At 37.7% G+C, this 21635-nt stretch overlaps 3 protein-coding genes across 5 annotated transcripts; 2 read left to right on the top strand and 1 right to left on the bottom strand.

Annotated features, from left to right (window-relative positions):
* On the top strand, window positions 866-7588 carry LOC109712405. Its single transcript, XM_020235956.1, has 8 exons — window positions 866-1053; window positions 2503-2752; window positions 3149-3272; window positions 3594-3940; window positions 4045-5827; window positions 6306-6556; window positions 6698-6771; window positions 7275-7588. Exons 1-7 carry the CDS (start codon window positions 968-970, stop codon window positions 6767-6769), a joined length of 2913 nt encoding a protein of 970 aa, XP_020091545.1. The 5' UTR covers window positions 866-967; the 3' UTR covers window positions 6770-6771; window positions 7275-7588.
* On the bottom strand, window positions 8075-10677 carry LOC109712406 (pentatricopeptide repeat-containing protein At1g09900). Its single transcript, XM_020235957.1, has one exon. It carries the CDS (start codon window positions 10555-10557, stop codon window positions 8119-8121), a length of 2439 nt encoding a protein of 812 aa, XP_020091546.1. The 5' UTR covers window positions 10558-10677; the 3' UTR covers window positions 8075-8118.
* Window positions 10860-15930, top strand: LOC109713467 (putative hydrolase C777.06c). Of its 3 annotated transcripts, none has more exons than XM_020237564.1 (10): window positions 10883-11327; window positions 12026-12161; window positions 12379-12506; window positions 13683-13830; window positions 13919-14024; window positions 14519-14577; window positions 14793-14828; window positions 14914-15051; window positions 15403-15464; window positions 15625-15930. In XM_020237564.1, exons 1-9 carry the CDS (start codon window positions 11119-11121, stop codon window positions 15430-15432), a joined length of 990 nt encoding a protein of 329 aa, XP_020093153.1. In that variant the 5' UTR covers window positions 10883-11118; the 3' UTR covers window positions 15433-15464; window positions 15625-15930. The 3 variants fall into 3 exon arrangements, with proteins under 3 accessions (XP_020093154.1, XP_020093153.1, XP_020093152.1); XM_020237563.1 differs by having other exon boundaries at window positions 10919-11327; window positions 14914-15023; XM_020237565.1 differs by lacking the exons at window positions 15403-15464; window positions 15625-15930 and having other exon boundaries at window positions 10860-11327; window positions 14756-14828.

Raw genomic sequence — 21635 nt, 5'->3', positions numbered from 1 at the left:
AGTTAAAAAAAATAATTCTCATTTCCACTATATTATTTATATATATATTATCAATGTAAGTTAAATTGTACTGATAAATATACATATCCTGCTCACCAGGGGAAACTTTGGGTACGCATTGCGGTACTCCAAACATTCTCCCGTAAACAAAACTCATGGAACTGTGGATGGGCGACTTTTTCCGTCTAATCGATTGTACGTTCGATTAGAATTATTACACAAGCCTAAATTCATCGTCGGAGCAACATCAAGATGAGATCACAGTAAATCGGACGGCTGTGATTACTCGCCACTGGAAAATTCAGCAGCGAATCGTTAAATCACCAGGTCCATAAGTTTGACGGTCGGGATCGCGCGGAATGATGATCGGAAATTTCTTTCGTGGACACGGTCTATAGGCCGGGATGATTTTTTTTGTCTAATTTATTATAAAATTGTCATATCATAAAAAATTTTAAATTTTTAATACATATTCTTGTACCGGCTTTAGGTGAGTTAATTATTACTTAATAAATAATTTTTTAAAATTTGAAGAACGATTATAATCAAACAAAACGTTGTGTGGCATTACAAGATTCTTTTCCTTTTTTTTTTTTGGTTTTCTCGGAAAATATTAACAATAGCACATTTTATCCACTTACAGGGGAATTGGTACACACGATGATGAGTGACGTGGTAGGCCCGTTTCAGGCAACAGTCTCACCCACGTGGCAGCGTTAACGGCCGTCATGTATGCACGTGTCCGTTAAGGGGAAGAGTCACGTCCTTGTGAGGGGCGGGGCCCATCACGTGACCTTATTACCTACGCGTAGAGCCGCACTGTGCGGTGCGTGCGGGCGCAAATTAGCATTCACCCGGATTTCTCCTTCTCCCCCGCTATAAATTGGCCCCAGTGGAGCGGGACGAGGAATTTTCCCCAATTTCTCTGAGAGAGAGAGAGAGAGAGAGAGAGAGAGAGAGAGGAGGGATGCGAGAGGAGGTCAAAAGCTCGGGGACGGCGGAGCCCTTCGCGCTCGCGAGGTCGTCGTCTCCGCCTCCGACCCCCGCCGCGAGGTATCGACTCATCCCCCTTCTCCTTCTGTGATTCCTCGTTCGAGCTCTATTCTCTCGGATCCTGCGAAATTTGTGCTCGATTTGTTGTTCTCGTTTTACTAATGGTGAAGATGAAGTATTAAATGCTTTCAATAGCGGGAGGTCTCTCATGTTGGGGGATTTCTCGGTCTAAAACCCTAGAATTTGGTGGTAGGAGCTAGGGTATTGATGATAGCTTAGATTTGGGTCTTTGCTTAGGTCTAATTGATTTAGCTTTTTGATGAAGTCTCCAATTTGAGATAGTTTGGTAGGGTTTTTGTTCGTCTTTAATGGTGGAGGTGTTTCGTAGGGTGTGCTGCGATCATGTGGTACTTGGTTAGGAAAGGCTGCTAGATTTTGTTCCTTACTTCCGTTTTATTCCATTACATAGTATAATATGGTAGGTTTGGATAAGGTTTGTGCTGGTTGTTTACTGGAGCGCGACCTGAATTCAAAAGAACTCTTTGTAGTTCCTGAACTGACTGACCCTAAATTTGTGAGATTAGTGTTGTTTGTTTAGCGGTATTTGAAGAAGACCTAACAATATTTTCCTCAGCAAAACCCCCCTTGACAGCTTCCAGCTGTACTATAAGCAGAAGTTTCAAATTTGTGATTTTGCTTTTGGTGTGCTTGCAATTTCAGTTTAACTTGCCGCAACAGCTAGAACTTCAGACTTTTGTTTGCCAAAAGTCTGGGCTACGTTTTGGAGTGGAAAGATTGCACATAAGTTATTTGAATTGACTTCTTCACAATTGAGACTGGCTCAATAATAGATATTCCTGTTATCAGATTAGAAGTGTAATCAACTCCACATGGCAATGTTGCTTTGTTTTATGCTCCTACATGTTCCATTTTCAATTTATATTGGGAGTTTCCTATGGAAGGCAATATTTAATGTGAGCGAACAGTTAGCCATCATTGATGTTGTGGGCAAATAAATATTCATGTCACTGTTGAGACTTGAGTAAGTTCTGTGTAAATGAGATTAATTTTTGGTAGGGATTATCAATCTAGCATGTATCTTTTAGGAACTACTGCCAATTCCCGAAGTAAGGAAATTCAAGATAGTGAGAGAGAGGGACACTGGAGTAATCAGTTAGCTTGGTTGGCAGACATCTTTGGTTTGCTCTAACTCTTGCAACCAAGAAATGACTCTCCGAAGTTAGTCGGGATATGAGGACTCTGGGATCAGTGCATGGAAAAATTAACTGATACTGTCTTTAAAAAAGGAAAAAATAACTCATATAAATAAAAGGCCCATAAGAAAAACATTCTAAACAAGCATCACATCTGCAATAATGCTAGTAAGAATAGAAGGGTGCAAAAGTAGAATCCAATGTGAAGAAATGCATGCGAATTTTTCTTTTACTTAGGGATGCATGACTTTCCACTGCTTCTTTAAGCTGACGCCGAGTATTATCTGCATCTCAGTTCGGCTGGTGCTTCCTCTCCTGCTGTGGCAACTAATGTAGCCAGCATAGATTGGCTTGGTAGTGCGCAGGGTTCCAAAGCAGGTTCTTTGTCTGGTATCGGTCCACGACCCCCTCGAACTTCTTTAAGCACAAATGTTGGTGGCTCTGCTTTGGGAACCTCACAACCTTCATGCCGACCATGGGAACGAGGTGACTTGCTTCGCCGCCTTGCCACATTTAGGCCTTCAAATTGGTTTGCAAAACCAAAGGTTAGCAAATCTAAGTTTTCCTTAAATTTGAACAGCTAGTTATAGTTTTCCTTGCTCCATCGCATGATTTACATGTATATCTAAAGTATATCTAATTCTTCTTGTCGTATCTAATGAGTTTCTTGTTATGTAAGAAAAAACTGTGTGTGTTTTGTGCAGCATATATTGTATGATCAAAAAAATATCCTGTATAAACAGTTGTTTGTATAGATATTTGCAATTCAATGAACACTTATGGTCTTCTTTTAACGGGTACTGGCTTCTTCTGTTGAAGTTTTTACTCTTTTCTAGAACTCACATATCTTCCCCCAAATGTATTGTACTTGAACTCTTAGAATAAGTAATTCCCTCTTTTCTTTCCTATGGTTTGTAAACATTTGCAATTGAAAACTTCAGGCGGCTAATGCGCTGGCTTGTTCACGACGAGGTTGGCTGAACATTGATGTTGACAAAATTGAATGTGAGTCATGTGGTGTACAGCTTATATTCGCTGTACTATCTACCTGGACGCCTGCTGAAGGTATGATTTGAAATAGAATCGACGGGCATTATGTTTGGTTCATAGAAAGGCTTTCAGAGGAAATTCTAATTGATTAGCATAATACTATACAGTTGTGATTTAGACATATTATAACAATTTTAAGGGCATTGAATGATGCAATTGTTGTCTGAACTTTGAAGTGTTTCCTTTCCTAGATACAAGAATGAGACAAATTAACATCTAGTGGGATGATTTTTTGAAGTCATAATGTTCTTGTCAGCAAAAACATGATTGTTTTGTGTCCCCAGCTATTTCATATGATAGACTGTACTTATTGTGCTTATTTGTGTTTCTTCCTAGTTGATCGTGCTGTGGAAGCCTTTGCTGAACAGCTCGATGCAAGCCACAAAGTTACTTGCCCATGGAAAGGAAGCAGCTGTGCTGATAGCTTGGTGCAATTTCCCCCAACTCCTCAATCAGCATTAATTGGTGGTTATAAAGATAGGTGCGATGGGCTCTTGCAGTTCATCTCTCTTCCAATGATAGCTTTAACAGCAATCGAGACTATGAGGCTCACAAGGAGCTCTCAGATTGATCGCCTTCTGTCACAACCATACACATTTTTATCTGGGGAATTAGGTTACAAAGCAGATAGCACACCAGGACTAGAGCTCTCTCGAGATGATTCCCTTTATAATTACTCTCTTGTACGCAGTTCTATCACTTCTTGATGCTTTTAAGTTCTTATTTTATCTTTTAATTTTAGCTTCCATTCACTTTAGCTTTTTTCTTTTAATGCAATTCTGAGTAGGCACAGAAGCTCATAAGCCTTTGTGGATGGGAGCCTAGATGGCTCCCAAATATTCAAGACTGCGAGGAAAACTCAACTCAGTCTGCTAGAAATGTGTGCTCAACTGGCCCAACCAAAGACCAATTTCAATCTCACCTTCCTGGGCTTAATAAGAAAACACTCTCTGCATCAGTTAAAAAAGGCACCAGGGAAAGAAAAGGATCTGTTAAAGACTCTCGGTGCAACATGAGGTCCCCCTTATTAGATTGCAGTTTATGTGGGGCCACCATCAGAATCTGGGACTTCCGCACCGTTCCTCGTCCTGCTAGGTTCAGTCCTAACAACAACGACACGCCTGATGCAGGCAAAAAGTCTCTACTGACTCGTGGGGTAAGTGCAGCTAGCGGAGTAAACGGCTGGGGTGCGGCTGATGGAACAGAAAAAGAACAAATAGAAGGTCGTGAGGAAGAAGCAACAACTGGTGAGGGGAAATCACTATCAAATGCTGGCGTGGATCTGAATCTGACCATAGCCGGAGGATTGCCATCCATCCATTCTGGTATCCCACCAGTTTCAGAACATTTTGATGATGGGGGCATGGGGAGAGATTTAATGATCGGACAGCCTACTGGAAGTGAGGTTGGTGACCGTGCTGCTTCATATGAATCACGGGGTCCAAGCTCTAGGAAGCGTAACCTTGAGGATGGTGGAAGCACAGTCGACAGGCCACAGGATAGAATTCAGCGGGCCGACAGTATAGAAGGGACTGTTATTGACCGTGATGGTGACGAAGTTGATGATGGTACACAGAATTCGGATGGTCCAGCAAAACGTGCCCGTGGGTTGAATATCGATACATACCACCCATTGTCTAGAATTGATTCTTCTGGTGCAGGCCCAAGTCGCTCTTTATGCTTCGATATTGAGATAGATGTGAACAGGTCTGACCCCTTTAAAGAAGAGAATGATGCAGCTGCTACGCTCCCAGGCCTCCCGTCCACTAGAGATTCTGCCCGGGCATCCTCTGTTATTGCGATGGACACGATCTGCCATAGTGCCGAGGACGATTCCATGGAAAGTGTTGAAAACTATCCGGGTGATATTGATGATATTCATTTACCCTCACCAAGGATCCATAGGAACCTTGACATGAATGATGCCTTGGATTTAAACTACAGCAATCAAGCTCAGCAAAGTACCTGCCTACAACCTGCTGCTGGAAGTGCTGCTAGAGAGATGGGAGGCAGCAGTACAAATGAGGGGGAAGAAATTCTTAATGCAGAAAATGCTACTAACTATGCCAGGGACCGTTTTAGTTTAGGCCTCAGTGGAGGGAGTGTTGGTATGGGTGCGAGCCATGAAGCTGAAATCCATGGGGTTGATGTTTCTGTGCATAGAACAAATAGCATTGTTGGCGACGTGGAACCGATCACTGAAGTCACGGAAAATATAGGGCAAACTGGTGAATCAGTTCCAGGACCTGGATTAATGGACGAGTTTGTGCCGGAAGATGTTGGTCGTGAGGATCCTCATGGGGATAGCCAGGATATGGTGTCTCGATCGATGGGCAGAGCTGACAGTGGTTCAAAAATTCATGGCTCGACAAAAGCTGATTCTGTTGAAAGTAGGGAGAAGATGAGTGATGCCCTAGGTCATGATAGCACTGCACATCCTTCTCTTTCTTGCAATGCGGTAATTTATTCTGGCTATGAAGTGTCCAAGGAGGAGGTGACCCAGAGAGGCAAGGTGTCTAATTTTGATGAGGCGCCCTTGTTGTCGGATGGTGATCCTGGAAATGGGTTAGGTAATGTTTTCATTCTTCCATACTGAACTTTTTAAGATTATTTCAGGTTTTGAAGGAAGTTTTACTTTAAATTCATCAGACTTGTGTGGTTAGTGGTTACTCTTATCTACTTTGGTTATATTTCCTCCTTTTGTTTCTCAGTTTTGACCTCTAAGTTGAAAAAACTTCCAGTTTGGCAGTTTCTATTTTACGATATATTACTTGTTCACAAGATTGCTATTTATTTCCTCCTAGTTTTTGACAATGTCAGTATATAGTGTCAACCTATGAACAAATTCATGAGAACCGCATCCTGCAAGAATTTGGTATGTTTGTTTATGTTGATTTCAAGACCTAACAGTCACTACAGATTGTTTTACTTTTCCTTATTCCGTATGTTAGCGATCTGTAGTTGCTTTGTTTTTTCTTTTTGTGAACAAGAAGTAACTTGGTTCTCTTATCACTTGTGAAAACCTTTTTGTTTGTTTAATTGGAACAGCAAATGGGGAAAATGACTATGAATCAGAGGTTGGAGAATTTGATCCTATTAAGCATCATAACAGCTATTGTCCTTGGGTAAATGGAAATGTTGCAGCCGCTGGCTGTTACAGCGATACTGCTTCTAGTTCGAGTACTCCAGTTGCTCTTTGTGGCTGGCAGCTTACATTGGATGCCCTCGACACTTTGCAATCTCTAGGTCATGTCCCAAACCAAACAATGCAGTCAGAATCTGCAGCTTCTCTCTACAAGGTAAGCTTTGACCATATTTGTTTCATTCTTCTTTTGTTTTTTTTTGTTTTCTTTAATGTGTGCATCATTTATTGAATGGTGCTCAATGATATCCACACTATTTGCCATGGTTGTTCAATAACATTATTTTTATTTGTGCAGGATGATCATGTAACTCCTAACCACAAACTCGTGACACGCCACTCCGCAAGTAAAAGCCATGGCAAACGTTGATTGTGAGTTTGATACTCTGGTGTATTGTTATGTTTACATCTCTCATATCTTTCTCAGTTATGTTATGCTGCAAATGCCTGTAGTAGTTCCCTTTGTGCTTTCGCAAAGGAGCTTAATTTTTAAGATTTGGTTAGTTAGTTAACTGAAACAATATTTATACCTATATATTAGGTCATATTGGTTATTCAAATATAGTATTTGCTATTTCCTTGGACCACCATTTGATCTGTTATTGCTGGACATATTTGGTGTACCGTCTTTTCAATGGTTCACTGGAAGCATATACTGTCAAACTTGAAGAGGTGTTACATTCTTCAAATATGATGAACTTACTAGTACTGAAAGACAGTATATCTTTAAACATGAATTTCAAATTGAAGTTCAAGAATAATTAAAAACTTTGTGGTAGTTAATGAGGATCTTCGAAGCTGTAATATCTGCATCTGCTCTTCTATTAAAACTTAACCTGCTGTATACTGACCTGATTCCTTTTCTGACGACTCAGGGCTATCATGGGAAAACAAACTAATTGTTGCAGCTGAAACCAGAAAGGGAGAAGGCAGCAGAAATAATTCTATTTAATTTATTTTCTTCAAGCATGTTAGAGAACCAGACTTCTTAAGAATCTTAGCAGGTAAATTGACGATGGTATGTACTCTAGTGCTATGTCTATCAACAGAGAGCTATATCTTTCCTTTCCTGGCTGTGATTAACATGTGCATCTGATTAGGTTTGGGCCATTGTGATGTTGAGACTATTCTCCTTTTATTTCTTGTATGCTATATTATGTTTCAAGAATTTACTTTTTGTTTCTAACTTCCTGTTGTTTTAACCTGGTGTTTTTGGTTAAGGAGATATTCCTTCGTGCGGTCAATGGTGCAATCAATGTGGAAAAAGTTTTCATATCGTCAAAATTCATATTTTCTATTTCTTTCTCAACTGTATTGCTTACCATGTTGTCAAGCTCGTTGGAAATTTCTGGAAACAGGACAGCTCTGCTTCTCAATGTTTGTTTTCAAGTATGTCATGGAAGTCTCGTGATTTTTACACTTTGTTTCATTATAGCAAGTTTTAGTACCACACCGAATAGTAAATTGCTGCTTCTGTATCCTATACAAATAGAATTTTCTTGGATGGACGATATAAATATAAGATATCTGTCTTTTTCTCGTTGTTTCCAAGCTCTTTATGCTGTTTTTAGTCCTGAACCATCACCACAATTCTTTCTCATACATCAATTGCTTTCCAATATGATTGCCACATCATGGATAATAATGAACTCATCATTGTGTTCACCCAAAATCAGGGAGAGAAAAAAATGCTACGGTTTCTCATGTCATAAACAGGTTCTACTGGTTCTGAGGTGAAAGGAGCCCTCTCTCAACAAATTTAGTCATAAGCTTTTCTCCGTGATTCGCATGTCCCTCCAAGACTAGCCTATCCTTAACTTTTTGACACACTTTAACATCAGGAATTAAGTTCCTCTGGAACATTCGGCACGCCACTTCATACGACTGCAGTGGAAGACCACTCCTGAGAGAACTCACCATCAAAATGTGGCATGTTTGTCCATCGATCTTCGAGGCTGTTCTCAAAACCTTCCCTAAAATCTTGTAAGCCTCTTCAGGTTTGCCCAAGGCACAAAGCTTCTCAATCACTTGGTTGTATGCACTTCTTAGCTCCTTTCTCTGCAGCATTTTCTCGAGCAACTTCAGTAACTCTTCAACCTTACCCTTCTCGCAGTATCTATGTATCACTGTCCTATACATAACGGGCGTAGGAACCAATCCTCTATGGAGCATCTTCTTTGCAAGCTCTGTTGCTTCTTCGAACCGATCATTCTTTCCCAAAGCATCAATCATAACCGTGTAAGTGTAAACGTCGGGATGCCTATTGCTCAAATACATGTCGTCCAGCAACGAAAGCGCTGAACCCAAGTCATTTTCCTGGCAAAATCCATGGATTACGGTGGTGAAATTTATCACATTAATGGCACAACCCTTGCTTTGACACTCCTCCATGAACTTCTTCGCCTCTCCCACGTCACCCTCTTTACACAGTGCATGGAGAAGTAAATTAACCTCGGCCGGTGTGGGGAAGAATCCATTTCGCAGCATCTGCGTGACCAAATTACAAGCCTCTTTCAGCTTCCCTTCTCTTCTCAAACCGTGCATGACGACGCTATACGAAATATTATTCGGCGTCCACCATTCCTCCTCGCTCCGATTGAGCATTTCCCACGCTTCTGATGATTTCCCAATTCGGCACAACCCGTTCAACAATGCAGTGTATGTGACCGTGTTCGGCTTACAATTATTCTTATACATATACTTCAGCATCTTTCTTGCTTGATCAATTTTCCCTATTCGGCAAAATCCGTCAATGACCGCGCTATATGTCACCACATCAGGAAGGCAACCTTTTGAAATCATCTCGGTGACGATATTCTTCGCCTCCTCCATCCTCCCACTCTGACAAAATGAATGCACGACGGAGCTATATCCAACCTCATCTATCCTGAACCCTTTCTCCTCCGACTCGCGCATAAACTCAAGCGCCTCATCCGCGTGCCCATGCTTTGCTAATGCGTGAATTATCATAATATAAGTTACCTGATCAGGAATCAAATTCGCCTCCATTCTCATCCTCTCCAGCAACTCTCTCACCTCTCCCATCCTCTTCTCTTTGCAGAAGAAGTTCATCACTGTGTAGTAAGTGATCTTGTCGGGCGAGCAACCTCTGAGAGGCATCTGTTGAATCATTACTAGGGCATTTTCGTATCTTCCCGCATCGCAAAGCCCCTTTATCAGCGAATTGTAAGTAATAATATTAGGCTTGATTCCGACCCTTTCCATGCGATCCGAGAACTTAACCGCCTTCGCCAACCGGCCGGCCATCACAAGAACCTGAATCGCCGCATTACAAACGGTCAAGTCCGGAGCGCAGCCATCTTTCTGCATCAGATTCAAAACCCTCATCGCGGTCCTGAGCTTTCCCGCGCGGCTGTAGGAGAGCATCAAACATGCGAAATGCTCGGGCCGCCTACTTAGCCCGCGGCGGATCATGAGCCTCATGATCCGCCGCGAGGCCTCGCACAGTTTAGTCTTGCTAAGCAGCTGGAGCATTACGTCGAACACCTCGGGGGCATGGCGGTACCGCCACTGCCGATCGGCCCAGTAGAAGAAGCTTACGGCTGCGCGCTCGTCTCGCTGCGATCGGAGGACCGCGGAGACTTGCCGGGGTTTTAGGCTTCGTAGCAGGAGCCGAAGCTGGCTCTCCATTTGCGGATTCCACGCGTGGCGGAGATCGATCAACCTGCATATCTCTCTCACTATAGGGTTTCTTGATTCATCCTTTTCTTCTTCTTCTTCATCATCTTCTTCCTTGTAACTCTTCTTCTCGTCCTTGGACGCGGCATTTTTATCGAACAAATCCAAAGCGCCAAACCCATTGTCGTCGTCGTCGTTGCTTCCACATTCCGACTCATCTTCTTCGTCGAGATCATCACTCAAAACTGAGGCACCGAACCGAGCATCGTCGTCTTTGAGATCATTAGAGTGCGTAGAAGATGCATTTGAATCGCCAAGCTTGGGCCTTAGATCTGAGGAGGAGCATGAAGCGGAGGAGAAAAAGGTGGCGTTTTTATAACGGAAATTCGGAGAAGACGCGTCGAAATTGGGTATAAAACTGATAAGGGTTTGTGGAGTTGCTATGTTCTTGGATTTGAGATTGTTGTTTGATAGAGCGAATAGAGTTGATTTGAAACCCCTTCCTAGGGTTTTAAGCATCGTAATTTTGGGGATAAGCGGAGGGGAGAGAAGCGGGAGTGCTCCAAGAGTCCTTAAACGACGCTAATGGCGGAGCGAGAAAATTTATTTATAATTTTATAATTTACACCTCAAAATTAGATTATAATTTATTTTTTATTCTATTTATTCAAAAGTTTATTTACTCTTTCGAGTCTTATAATTTTTTATTTATTACTGAAAATTTATTTAAATTTTTATAAACTCCAAAATGCAACGTACATATCTAGTTTTTTTTTTTTTTTAGTTAAATACCACTAAGATGATTTACGAGACAAACAAACGGCAGAGATCTAGGAGATCAGAACAAGCAACGGTCGATCTCGCTTTATCGCATGTGTCCGTTAGATGCCGTAAAAAAAAAATCCAATAAAAAACTGAAAAGAAAAAGAAAAAGAAAAATAAAAAAAAGGTCCATGCCGACGGTGCGGTTCCCGCCCCGTTAATATATATAGATATATATGTAGCCTCTTCTCCTCCGAGATCTCCCGCACCATCCTCCTCCTCCTCCTCCCACTACATCAACATCCAAATCGCTCGATCATGGAGTTGAGAACACCATCGCTCCAAAACGGGATCCTACGCGGCGACGAAGCTCCCAACAATGGCGGATCCTCTTCCCTGATCTTCCTCGGAACCGGTTGTTCCAGCGCCGTCCCCAACGCCCGGTGCCTGATCCAGCCCTCCGATCCGCCCTGCAAGGTCTGTTTCCAATCGCTCTCGACCCCTCCCGAGCGAAACCCTAATTACAGGTCCGATCCAGCAATTCTCTCCTTTTTTCTTTTGTTCTTTTACTTCCCTGTTTGGGATCGAACATTCGATCTCTTCTGTTATTTTTCTTAGGGATTTGAGGCGATTTACTCTTGTTTCTTGATGGAATACTGTATGTTGTTCGAATTTGGTATGGGGAGCTGATTCGACGGATTGATTTCGTGGAATGATTTTGATCTGAGCATATCTGATTTTGAATTTGATGGATAGATTTATTCTCCAGTAGCTGATCAGCTCTTCTTTTGATTCATTCCGCAAATTAGAGAGAGATTAAATTTTTTTTGCTTTGCTCAAAAATTATATTCCAAAAAACCAAGAATCAGAAAAGCTCAAAAAGTGCTGTGGTTCCAAAATTTAAGTGATGGGGTGTGGCTTCTTTATATTTACTGTTTTATGGATTCACGTCAATATGAAAATCAAATGCCATGGCATGTTGTATATTCAGTTATGCAATCAGTGTGTATTGCACATTGCGTATTGCTCGGAAGAATAATTTTGTTCTCTTCTGTAAAAACAGCATAACTGAACTTGATTTGGTTTGTCGACCAAGTTCTTTGAGAATGAAGAGGAACCTTGTAGAAGATATTGATGAAGAACTGCTTATTGGCACATAGCTTTGGATTTATTTTAAGAACTTTGTATTGAATCCTTTACCTTTTTTTTTTATTGGTTTTTACAGGTGTAATACTTCTCTTTTGATTGACTACTGTCCGGATGGTGGAGAGCACAACTATATTCTGATTGATGTTGGAAAAACCTTTAGAGAACAAGTTCTGCGTTGGTTTGTTCACCATAAGATTCCTCGTGTTGATTCCGTGGGTACTATAATTATTACATTTTACTGTCATGCAGCTATCTTTCAATTATATTCACATTCAGTACTTCGTATTTAAGAATTGCTATTTGTTGTGCTTTTTGATGTTTACATTCTGGCACGTCAGGATCAATTGTGGGGATTTAAAAAGATATTTAAAGTATTTTCATTAGGATCTTATTGTGGACATAGATTAACACAGCTGTAATTTCTTGCAGATTATACTGACTCACGAACATGCAGATGCTGTCTTAGGTCTTGATGATATTCGGGTGGTACAACCATATAGCGCTACAAATGATATTGATCCCACTCCTATTTATCTCACCCAGTTTGCAATGGACAGGTATTTTCAGTTTTAGCAAATGTATCCATCTTTACATACTCGTCATTGCTAAGCCGCTCTGCAAATAAACATAACTCTACTTTGAGGCAAAATTTTTTGTGGCTGTAGCTTTTCCTTTTCATGAAAGTGGAAGGATGATTTGTAAGGTACTATATTTGGTGAGTAAAAATCTTTTAGTTTATTATGATACTCAGAGAGGTTTTAAGTATTCATTCTCTGCAATCATCAAGGAAAAGATCCTTTGATACATTTCTGTGAGGTTATTATGTTAGTGACATTCGTTTGGCTGTTATGATACTCTGAGATGGTTTCCATTTATGAAACCATTTATGGTACAATTTCATCCTGCTAGCTTTCCATTTTAGAAAGGCCCATACATATGACTTTTTCTTCTTAGGTGCAAACTTGAATTGATCCATGTTATCTTTTGTGACATCTTGTTTGAAGCAGCTGCATTTTAGTCAGAAGAAGTTAATGTGTGAAGTAAAGACAGATACTAGGGCTTCCTGAAATTTGATTTTTGTTGGCAAGAAAATAGCTAGGTTGAAGTTATATAATGTGATTAAGGTGTCAAAAGATTGACCACAGATGTGTTGGAATCATATAGTTGACGTGAATGTATCTTAACTAAATAGTTCCTTTATCCTTAAAAATGTCAAGTAAATGGAGGTTATTTTAATTCTGGCCTTTTTGAAAAGTTTGGGCAGTTATCAACTAAAATCTGTTTGAAGTGATTAAAAGTCAAAACCACCGAATCTGTCCATCCCAATAATTCTAGGAAGTTGATCCAAAACAGAAAAGGAAATTAGTATTTTCCATGGAAAATAAGTACGAGTAAATATCAACTTTTATGCAGAAAATGGTAATTTAGGAGAAGGTAATGAGAATGTGCTTGCCTGGAATGTTGGGTTATTTAAAGTGTTAGTAAATGGAATAATGCTTTTGCAGTATTACTAAATTAGTACCTTTCGTAGTTCTTTCAACATAAATATCGTACTATTAGATCTCCTTAAGCTGCATAATCTGCATCTTTAAAGTAATTTAAATAGTAGCACGAACGTCATTTATATTGTTGCATGTGGGGAAATTAAAAATTTATTCAGCTTTTGCTGTTGGCTATTCAAATTCAAATCATTGTTGTGTTTCACTTGTGTAGTTTTTACAATTTTGAAACAGTATTGCTTTAAAGTTCCCATATCTGATCAAGAAGAAACTAAAGGAGGGCGAAGAAGTTAGGCGTGTTGCTCAACTTGATTGGAGAATTATTGAGAGTCACTGTGAGAAACCATTTACATCATCGGGGCTAGAGTTTGTTCCTTTGCCGGTAACTAGCTCCATTTCCAAACCTTTGGAATATTGTAACAGCTATTTTCATGCAATATCTTCTTGTAAAATCCTATTCGTTCATCCAGGTGATACATGGAGAGGATTACATATCTTTGGGCTTTTTATTTGGATGCAAGTCAAAAGTTGCATATGTATCTGATGTTTCACGATTTCCTGCTAGCACCGAGTATGGTAAGGAATTATTTGTTATCTTCATGGTTACAGCTGTTTTAAGTGTTTTAGAGTGTATCAAGTTTTAGACAAATAGTTTGTGTTCTATCTCGCTGTTTTGCTTGTCTATATTCGAAAATGAATACGATCCCTCATTAAAAGTTATTTATTGTTTTGCATACTGTGTACCCTTTTAATTTAGTGGAACATTTGTGGCTTGCTCCCTATCCTTGATTGGAACCAAAGTTCTATTTGCCGCCATCTTTCATTTTGTTGATTTTGAGCTTTGCTCAGTGAGAATATGAGCAAGAATACATATTCTTCTTAAAAGGTTTGGATGGTGATGATACTTGAACTCAATGCAACATCATTGACATATACATATTGATGATTTGATGACCCTAATGCAAATGCATGTCCTCTTTATGCCTCTTTGTTACATTAGGTATACCCAACCTATCCCTTATATTAATCATTTTTGTCTAGTTTTATCTTCATAAATTTATATTTTGCAGTTATTTCAAAGTCGGGAGCTGGACAATTGGATCTTCTCATCATAGATACTTTGTACAAGGTTAGCTTGTGATTTCCGTTTGTACCTTTTCTTTTTCTGTTTACCACTGGGTTTTTATTTTATAACGTAATTTCATGTTTTTTAATAACTTAATTTCTTGTTTCTAATTTAAAACCCTTGATTCACGTGCAATAGTGACAAAATAAAATCCTGTAAGTCTAGCCGATAATTTTCTCAGTATAGAGCTGATGTGATCTCATCGACTTGTTGGACAGGGAGGCTCCCATAATACCCACCTTTGCTGGAATCAGGTTGGTTTAGTATATTGCTTTTGCTAGTCAACTTAAATTCTCAAATACGAAATGATCTAGTAATGTTTAATTGTCATATTTACAGACTCTTGATGCTGTTAAGAGGATATGTCCGAAGAGGGCGCTGCTCATTGGAATGACTCATGAGTTCGATCACCACGAGGATAACGAGATATTGGCTGCATGGTCCAGCAGGTGGTGTACTTTGGACTTGTTCCATTTGGTATATTACAGTCTCGAGGAGGGAAAAAGCTTTTTTTTTCACGTCCTCAAATAACAAACAAAGGCTTTAAATAGCAGCAGGCCAGTAGGGTTGGGTAGAACTGCATGTTTTCCTAATACCAATTTCAAATGCGGGTAGATCCTCTTACCCTGACCCAACCTGAAAATTTTCCGGGTACAAACTTTTTGCTCTTACTCTACCAAAAACGGGTTGGATAGGGTCAGGTTTTCGGGTAGAGGCCAAAAGTTGCCATCTCTTTTCTCAACAACTGGGCAGTAAGTTTTTTTTCTCATGCTTCGTTTTCACATAATATCAATTGCTGAACTGCTCCGAACTTCTATTTCATTTCAGAGAAGGGATCCCAGTGCAGCTAGCTCATGATGGTTTGCGACTCTACATGGACCTCTAATATGGTATGCTTGATTAACTTTGCTTGCTAGAATTTGCTTTACTCTGATCACTATAGAAAGTGAATTCTGATGAGAACTCGGAGAATTCTCACAATATTAAATTTTTTTTGATACATTTTTTTTGTTTAGTTGGGCTATTAATAGGTTTTATATGATTTGGCAGGTAAGTTACAGAGCACTTAATAGTTGAGACAACTATTTCTTGATTACTATATTTTCTCATTATTCTTCTTGGAAGGGGGAAAATTCAATCTTCTAGAGGCGCTTCTTGAGTATGGAAATGTGAATGCAAAGATAAACCACCCTTTGCAGTAGCATAAAATTAACTAATGAGTCAGGTTGATGAACTAACTTGCAGTAACCACTTCTTTTTTGCTGCAATTGCTATGTTATTCTTGATTTGTATTTTGTACGACTTTGTTCGCCTTGTTGATTTAAGTATTAGACAATTTCACCGATTGTTTTATCATAGAAAGAGGATTTCATAAAAACTTAAAAAGTCGGCTAAAAACCTATTGCTGAATGGTAACTTCTTTGGCCTGTGAAAGTTTGTAGTTAAGTCCAAAAAACAACAAACGTTGACCTGACACCATACCCTTTCTACTTTATCCGCTTCTAAGCATCTTTCCTTGTTTGCTAATTTGGCTTCTAAAGAGTTATATGGAAAGATTAGTGAAAATAAGAAAGAGGAATGAGAAAACTAGTTTTTAAGGACGAGATAAAATAACCTCGTAGTAGGTGGGGCCTATATTTAGCAAATTATGGTTACTAAAATCTTGCACTAAACTTAATCAACCTGGTCATGCTTTTCGTGGTCAAATTTTTTTTAAAAAAATAATCTCTTACTAAACTTCTTTGAAGTTAATGTTACCTGCACGCCTTGATTCACACTCACTAATACAAGAGGTTAGGGAATTCCTTTTGAGTTTTTATATTAAAAAAAATTGATAAGATTCGTGAAAAAATTATTAATTTTTGGATAATTATTGTTCAAGACTTACATTCTATTTATATATAAATGTAGAGATAGCATTGCTAGTACAATTAATACCTAGGTTGATAAGATTAGTGAAAAAATATCAGTTTCTAAATGATTATGGTATAAGATCTTACATTCTATATATAAGTATAGAGATAGTATTACTAGTACAAGTGTACAACCAACTTAGGTTGTCAATATATTGAGATATATATTACAATGAGGAATTTAATTGCTATTTTTAAAAAAACTTCTCTTTCCATATAAAATTTGTGATATTTAATAAGAAAAAACTTTTACATCAAACATAAGTATAATAAAAAAATAAAATATTATTTTACTATAAAATTATCATATTATTCTTAATTATTATTATTATTATATTTATATAGAGTCTAAATATTTGGTGCTTCCAAGCTTTTTTACCTTTAAATTTATTTTGTTAATCATTTTTACCGTTATTCTGTAGATTATACTATTTCAATTAACTATCCATTCAACCTTTAAAGAACTATTATCATTTCTAACCGCACATTATTTCATTCAACGACCGAAAATTGAATAGTATTGATAATTTAGCATATATTATATATATATAAATATATATATTATATATAATATATATTGAGCTTCTATACTTTTAAAGTACCAAGTCATTGGTGCTTGTAAATTTTTAACCCCTTGGATTAAGTAATGTGCGGTTAAGATATGTGGGCCCGCTACGGTTAAGTGGGTGGTTGGTTGAATAGTATAATCTAACGGATGAAAATGATCAAAGGTGTAGATCTAACGGTAAAAAATTTACAAGGACAAATACTTGGTACTTTACGAGCACCATAGCCGGACTATATATATATATATATATTATATATATATATAATATATAATATATAATTATAATATATATATATATAATAGTCGGCTATGGTGCTGTGTAAGTTTTTACCGTTAGATCTGCTTCTCGATCATTTCTCAACCGTTAGATTATACTATTCAACCAACACCCACTCAACCCTAGAGGCCGCATATCATCCTAACCGCATATCTCTTAATCAATGGCTCAAAATCTATAACACCAATAACTTGGTACATTTAAAAGCATAAGAGCTCAATTATATAATATTATATATATATTATATATATATTATATATATATATATATATATATATATATAGCTGGAATACTATCAATAATACCAAGTTAGTGATACTATTAGTTTTTTAGCCCTCAGATTGAGAAATGTATAGTAGGATGATGTGCCCCCCCTAGGGTTGAGTGAGTGGTTGGTTGAATAGTAAATCTAACGGATAAAAATAATTAAAGAATTAAATCTAACGATAAAAAACTCGATAGCATCAAATCCTTGGTGCTATCTATAATATCCCAGCAAGACTAATATATATATATATATATATAAAGAGAGAGAGAGAGAGAGAGAGAGAGAGGAGAGGAGAGAGAGAGAGAGTGTGGGGCTGGTATGCTTATCGGAACAGCAGCCCACGAGCCTCTGTGCTTCCAAGTTGTTTTCGATGTTCGGACTTTCGAATCAACGATCGACTCCGTTAGAGTTGATCTAGAGTATTTGAAGTACCTAGAAAATAAATTTTGTGATTTTTCGATATCATTTGCCTAGTGATCGAAGGGGCTCAAAATCAATAATTTTAACGGCCGTGATGAGCCGTTTGCAAGTTTAACGGTGTAGAAATATCCAAATCATATAAAATTTTGATAGAAAATTCTTTATATCGTATGAAACAAGATCAATAACTTTGATCTGAAATTTTAATGTCATATCATCATATTTTGTAAGATTTTTATATTCAGCTGTTGATTTTGAGCCACTTCGATCACTAGGCAAATGATATCGAAAAATCGTAAAATTTATTTTCTAGATACTTCAAATATACTCTAGATCAAATCTAACGAAGCCGATCGTCGATTCAAAAATCCGAACATCGAAAATAAAGTGAAAGTATGGAGCTCTCCGTGCTTCCATGAGCATATTAGCCGCACTCTTTTATATATATATATATATATATATATAAAAGGGTAATAATGTGGAGATAGATAAATAGGAGAGGAGCAAAGGGCATCTGGGAATGCTGCGGCTACCCACGAGGGTGACGTCACGAGGGACGCAGACGGTTCAGCGGTCTCCGTACATGCAGGGCGGCGACCGGCGTGGGGAGCGGCGCGCCGTGGGGACCACTGTTTTCCCTGCAGAGGAATTGACCCGGCAATGAACGACCGCCACGCGTCGCCCGCTCATTGGGTCCGCTGTGTTAGAGTAGGGGAGGAAAAAAAGGAGAGACAAAAAAATAAAAAACAAAAAGTCCACGGCACGTTGGAACTCTGCGATGCGATGCTTTTCCTTCCCTCCGCATCGGGCCGTGGTGTCAATGTGTTCCGTCGCCATTACAATAAAAATAATAATATATAATAGGAATAATTTCATAGATGCCCTTCTGAAAAATTATTAATTTCATCAATACCTTTCTAAAATTGATAATATCACAAATACCTTTCAATAGGTTAAAAATTATCATAAATGCCCTCTATTAGTTTAGATCTAGGTCCCATTTGAAACAGAGTTAAATTTTCAAAATACCATTTTTACCCTTTATCTCTTATTAATACTTAATAATAAAATACTAATAGGTATTTCAAGATAATTTTGTAAATCTAAATTTGAGTATTTAATATATACATATTAAATTAAATCATTAATATATATTAATTATTAAAAAATATATAAAAATTATATTTTATATATAGTATGTTTTTATCTAATTTTGGTTTTGTTTTTAGTTTCGGATTTCGGATAAAATTGCGTATCTTTATCAATTTATATTCCTAATTAGTACCTTTAATTTTGAAATTAATTATAGATTTTATTTTTTTCCTATTTAAGCAAAAGTGAATCACATAACTATATGCATGAATTATTCTGTCGATTGAAACAAAAAGAGAGTCTTGTTCGACAGCTAAAATATATTATGTTTCAGTTCTTTAATGCATTTAATGCAGATAAAATTATCGAGAATAATTTTGATTAAAAAAAATTTTAGCTTTCAAAATTAAAGAAAGATCAGATAATTTTTTAACATTATTTTCATTTAAATTTTTATATATAATTATTTATTCGATAAAATATAAATAGAGCGACTAGATTTGGTGAAATTATCAAAAAAAAAACTAAAAAATTCTCATTTTTTTCATACACTAAAATGGATATCAACTAAAAAAATAAAGTTGAGGGAGCAGTTTCAAAATGGCATAAGTTGAGGGGATCTCCATACATTTTTACTTAAGAGAACCTTGAGGGTAAATAAGTCATTTTAAAAGTTAACCCATCTTTAACCCTTTAATAACTATGGTAAAGCTAACGTAACTAACAGTAAGGGTACTGATGATAATTTTCTATATTTACAGGGGTATAGGTGATATTTTAAATTTTAGAGGGGCATCTATGATATTTTAGACTTTGAGAGGGGTATCCATGAAATTGCCCCATAATAGGAATAATAATAACAATAAAATTCTAGAAACTACTCAGCACAAAATAGTAAATAAGATGGGGGTCCCAAATTAATAACATAGTTAACACTCTTTATTTTCCTTCATTAAACGAAAGTGTCGACTGGATTAATTGATTAATGTCCTCTTAAGAACCATTTACCTAGTGCATTGGTTTCTAGTCACGGGGTAGGGTTTGGGGTTTAGGGTCTAGTGTTTAGGATAGAGTGTGCAGGGGCGGATTGAAGGGGCAAAGCAGGGGCATGTGCCTTTGCTTATTCGTTGAATTTTTTTTACTGTAATTTTTTTAATCTTTTTTGATATTTTTGTAGGAGAGAAAAAATAACGAAGGAAAAAAAAAAAAGAAAAAAAGAGAGAGAGAGAGAGAAAGAAAAGGAATAAGACTATTTCGTCCTATGACGAAAAATTCAATCCAAATCTGCAAAATTGAAAAGGCGGTCCAATTTTGCAAAAGTACATCACATTCTATTCTGAACAACATATTTTCAACTCCAAAACCAATTCGCATAAAATCACTAACCCTGCAAATCAATTCAATTTTATCTTTATTCGGAGCCCAGCATAGTACACTTCTAACCCTTTATTTTATGAGAAATTTATCTTTTGTAAACAAACATAAACACACGAGTTTCTGGATTCTTCAAAACTATTTGTGATCTGGTCAAGTTAAAGTGGTGTATGCTAACTGTAGGGTTTTCTCTATTGTGCAACTTAGGGTTAGTGGGACTTCCAGTATGGTTTTGGAGACCTACTCTCACTGGTTAGAGACTCACTTGTTGTCCCTAAGCTAACATAAAAGCTAGGCTCTAAGAGCTACTTCGACAATTCTATTTGCTATGATAAGCAGTATAAAGTTGGTCAGAAAATGCTTTTGACACAAAGATCACACAGTAGCTTGTCCATCCATTTAGGATCGATTTAGATTCCTCATATCTATCTTCAAAAGAACCTGACCATTTTGATTGGCTTCTTAGTTTGAGGAGTCACTCAAATCATGAGAATCTTCAATGGGAGAAACTTTGATACTCTACGTAGTCGGTCGTCAAAAAGTCGTACACTATCCTATTACAATTAAACCCTACTCAATTTGGTAGAATTGGAGAAGTCGAGCAATCAGATGTCATGGTCGATCAGTTGAGGGTCAAAAGGATCTCTTATTTGGACCGCATGCTTAAAGTCATTCCATTGCAATCAGATCTAATCAATCAACTGAATGAAGCGAAAGACATATTTTCAAAGTGGAGGAGTCCTAATTCATTTTGAACTCTTAGAAAACCAATTTTAGAAATGTTCCTTTAGGATATTTAGAATCTCTTATAAACCATATATGGTCCAAGAGTTTGAACGCGGTGCAGGTTCTTTTGTATGTTTTATGTATATACAAGAGAACTCTCTACATAGCCATAACACTTTAACACGTGTCAAGCATGCATGCCGCGAGAGCTACTGTACATATGGATAAGGTAAGACCAACACCTTCAAACTGGACTAAATTGAAGATATCGACTTACGACGTATACTTGTAGCATGTGATGGCTAAGGATTTTTCTAACTAGTACCCTTGTAACACTCTTTTAGGCGTATTTATTTCTAGGAGAGCAATTCAAAATATACATCACAGGGATTCCTAGGGTTGTTAGGAGCAATTAATTCAATA

Source organism: Ananas comosus, linkage group 7 (genome assembly GCF_001540865.1).
Source record: "Ananas comosus cultivar F153 linkage group 7, ASM154086v1, whole genome shotgun sequence".
NCBI lineage: Eukaryota > Viridiplantae > Streptophyta > Magnoliopsida > Poales > Bromeliaceae > Ananas > Ananas comosus.
Note: the sequence above shows the minus strand (reverse complement) of the source record. Positions and strands in the feature narration are given on the sequence as shown.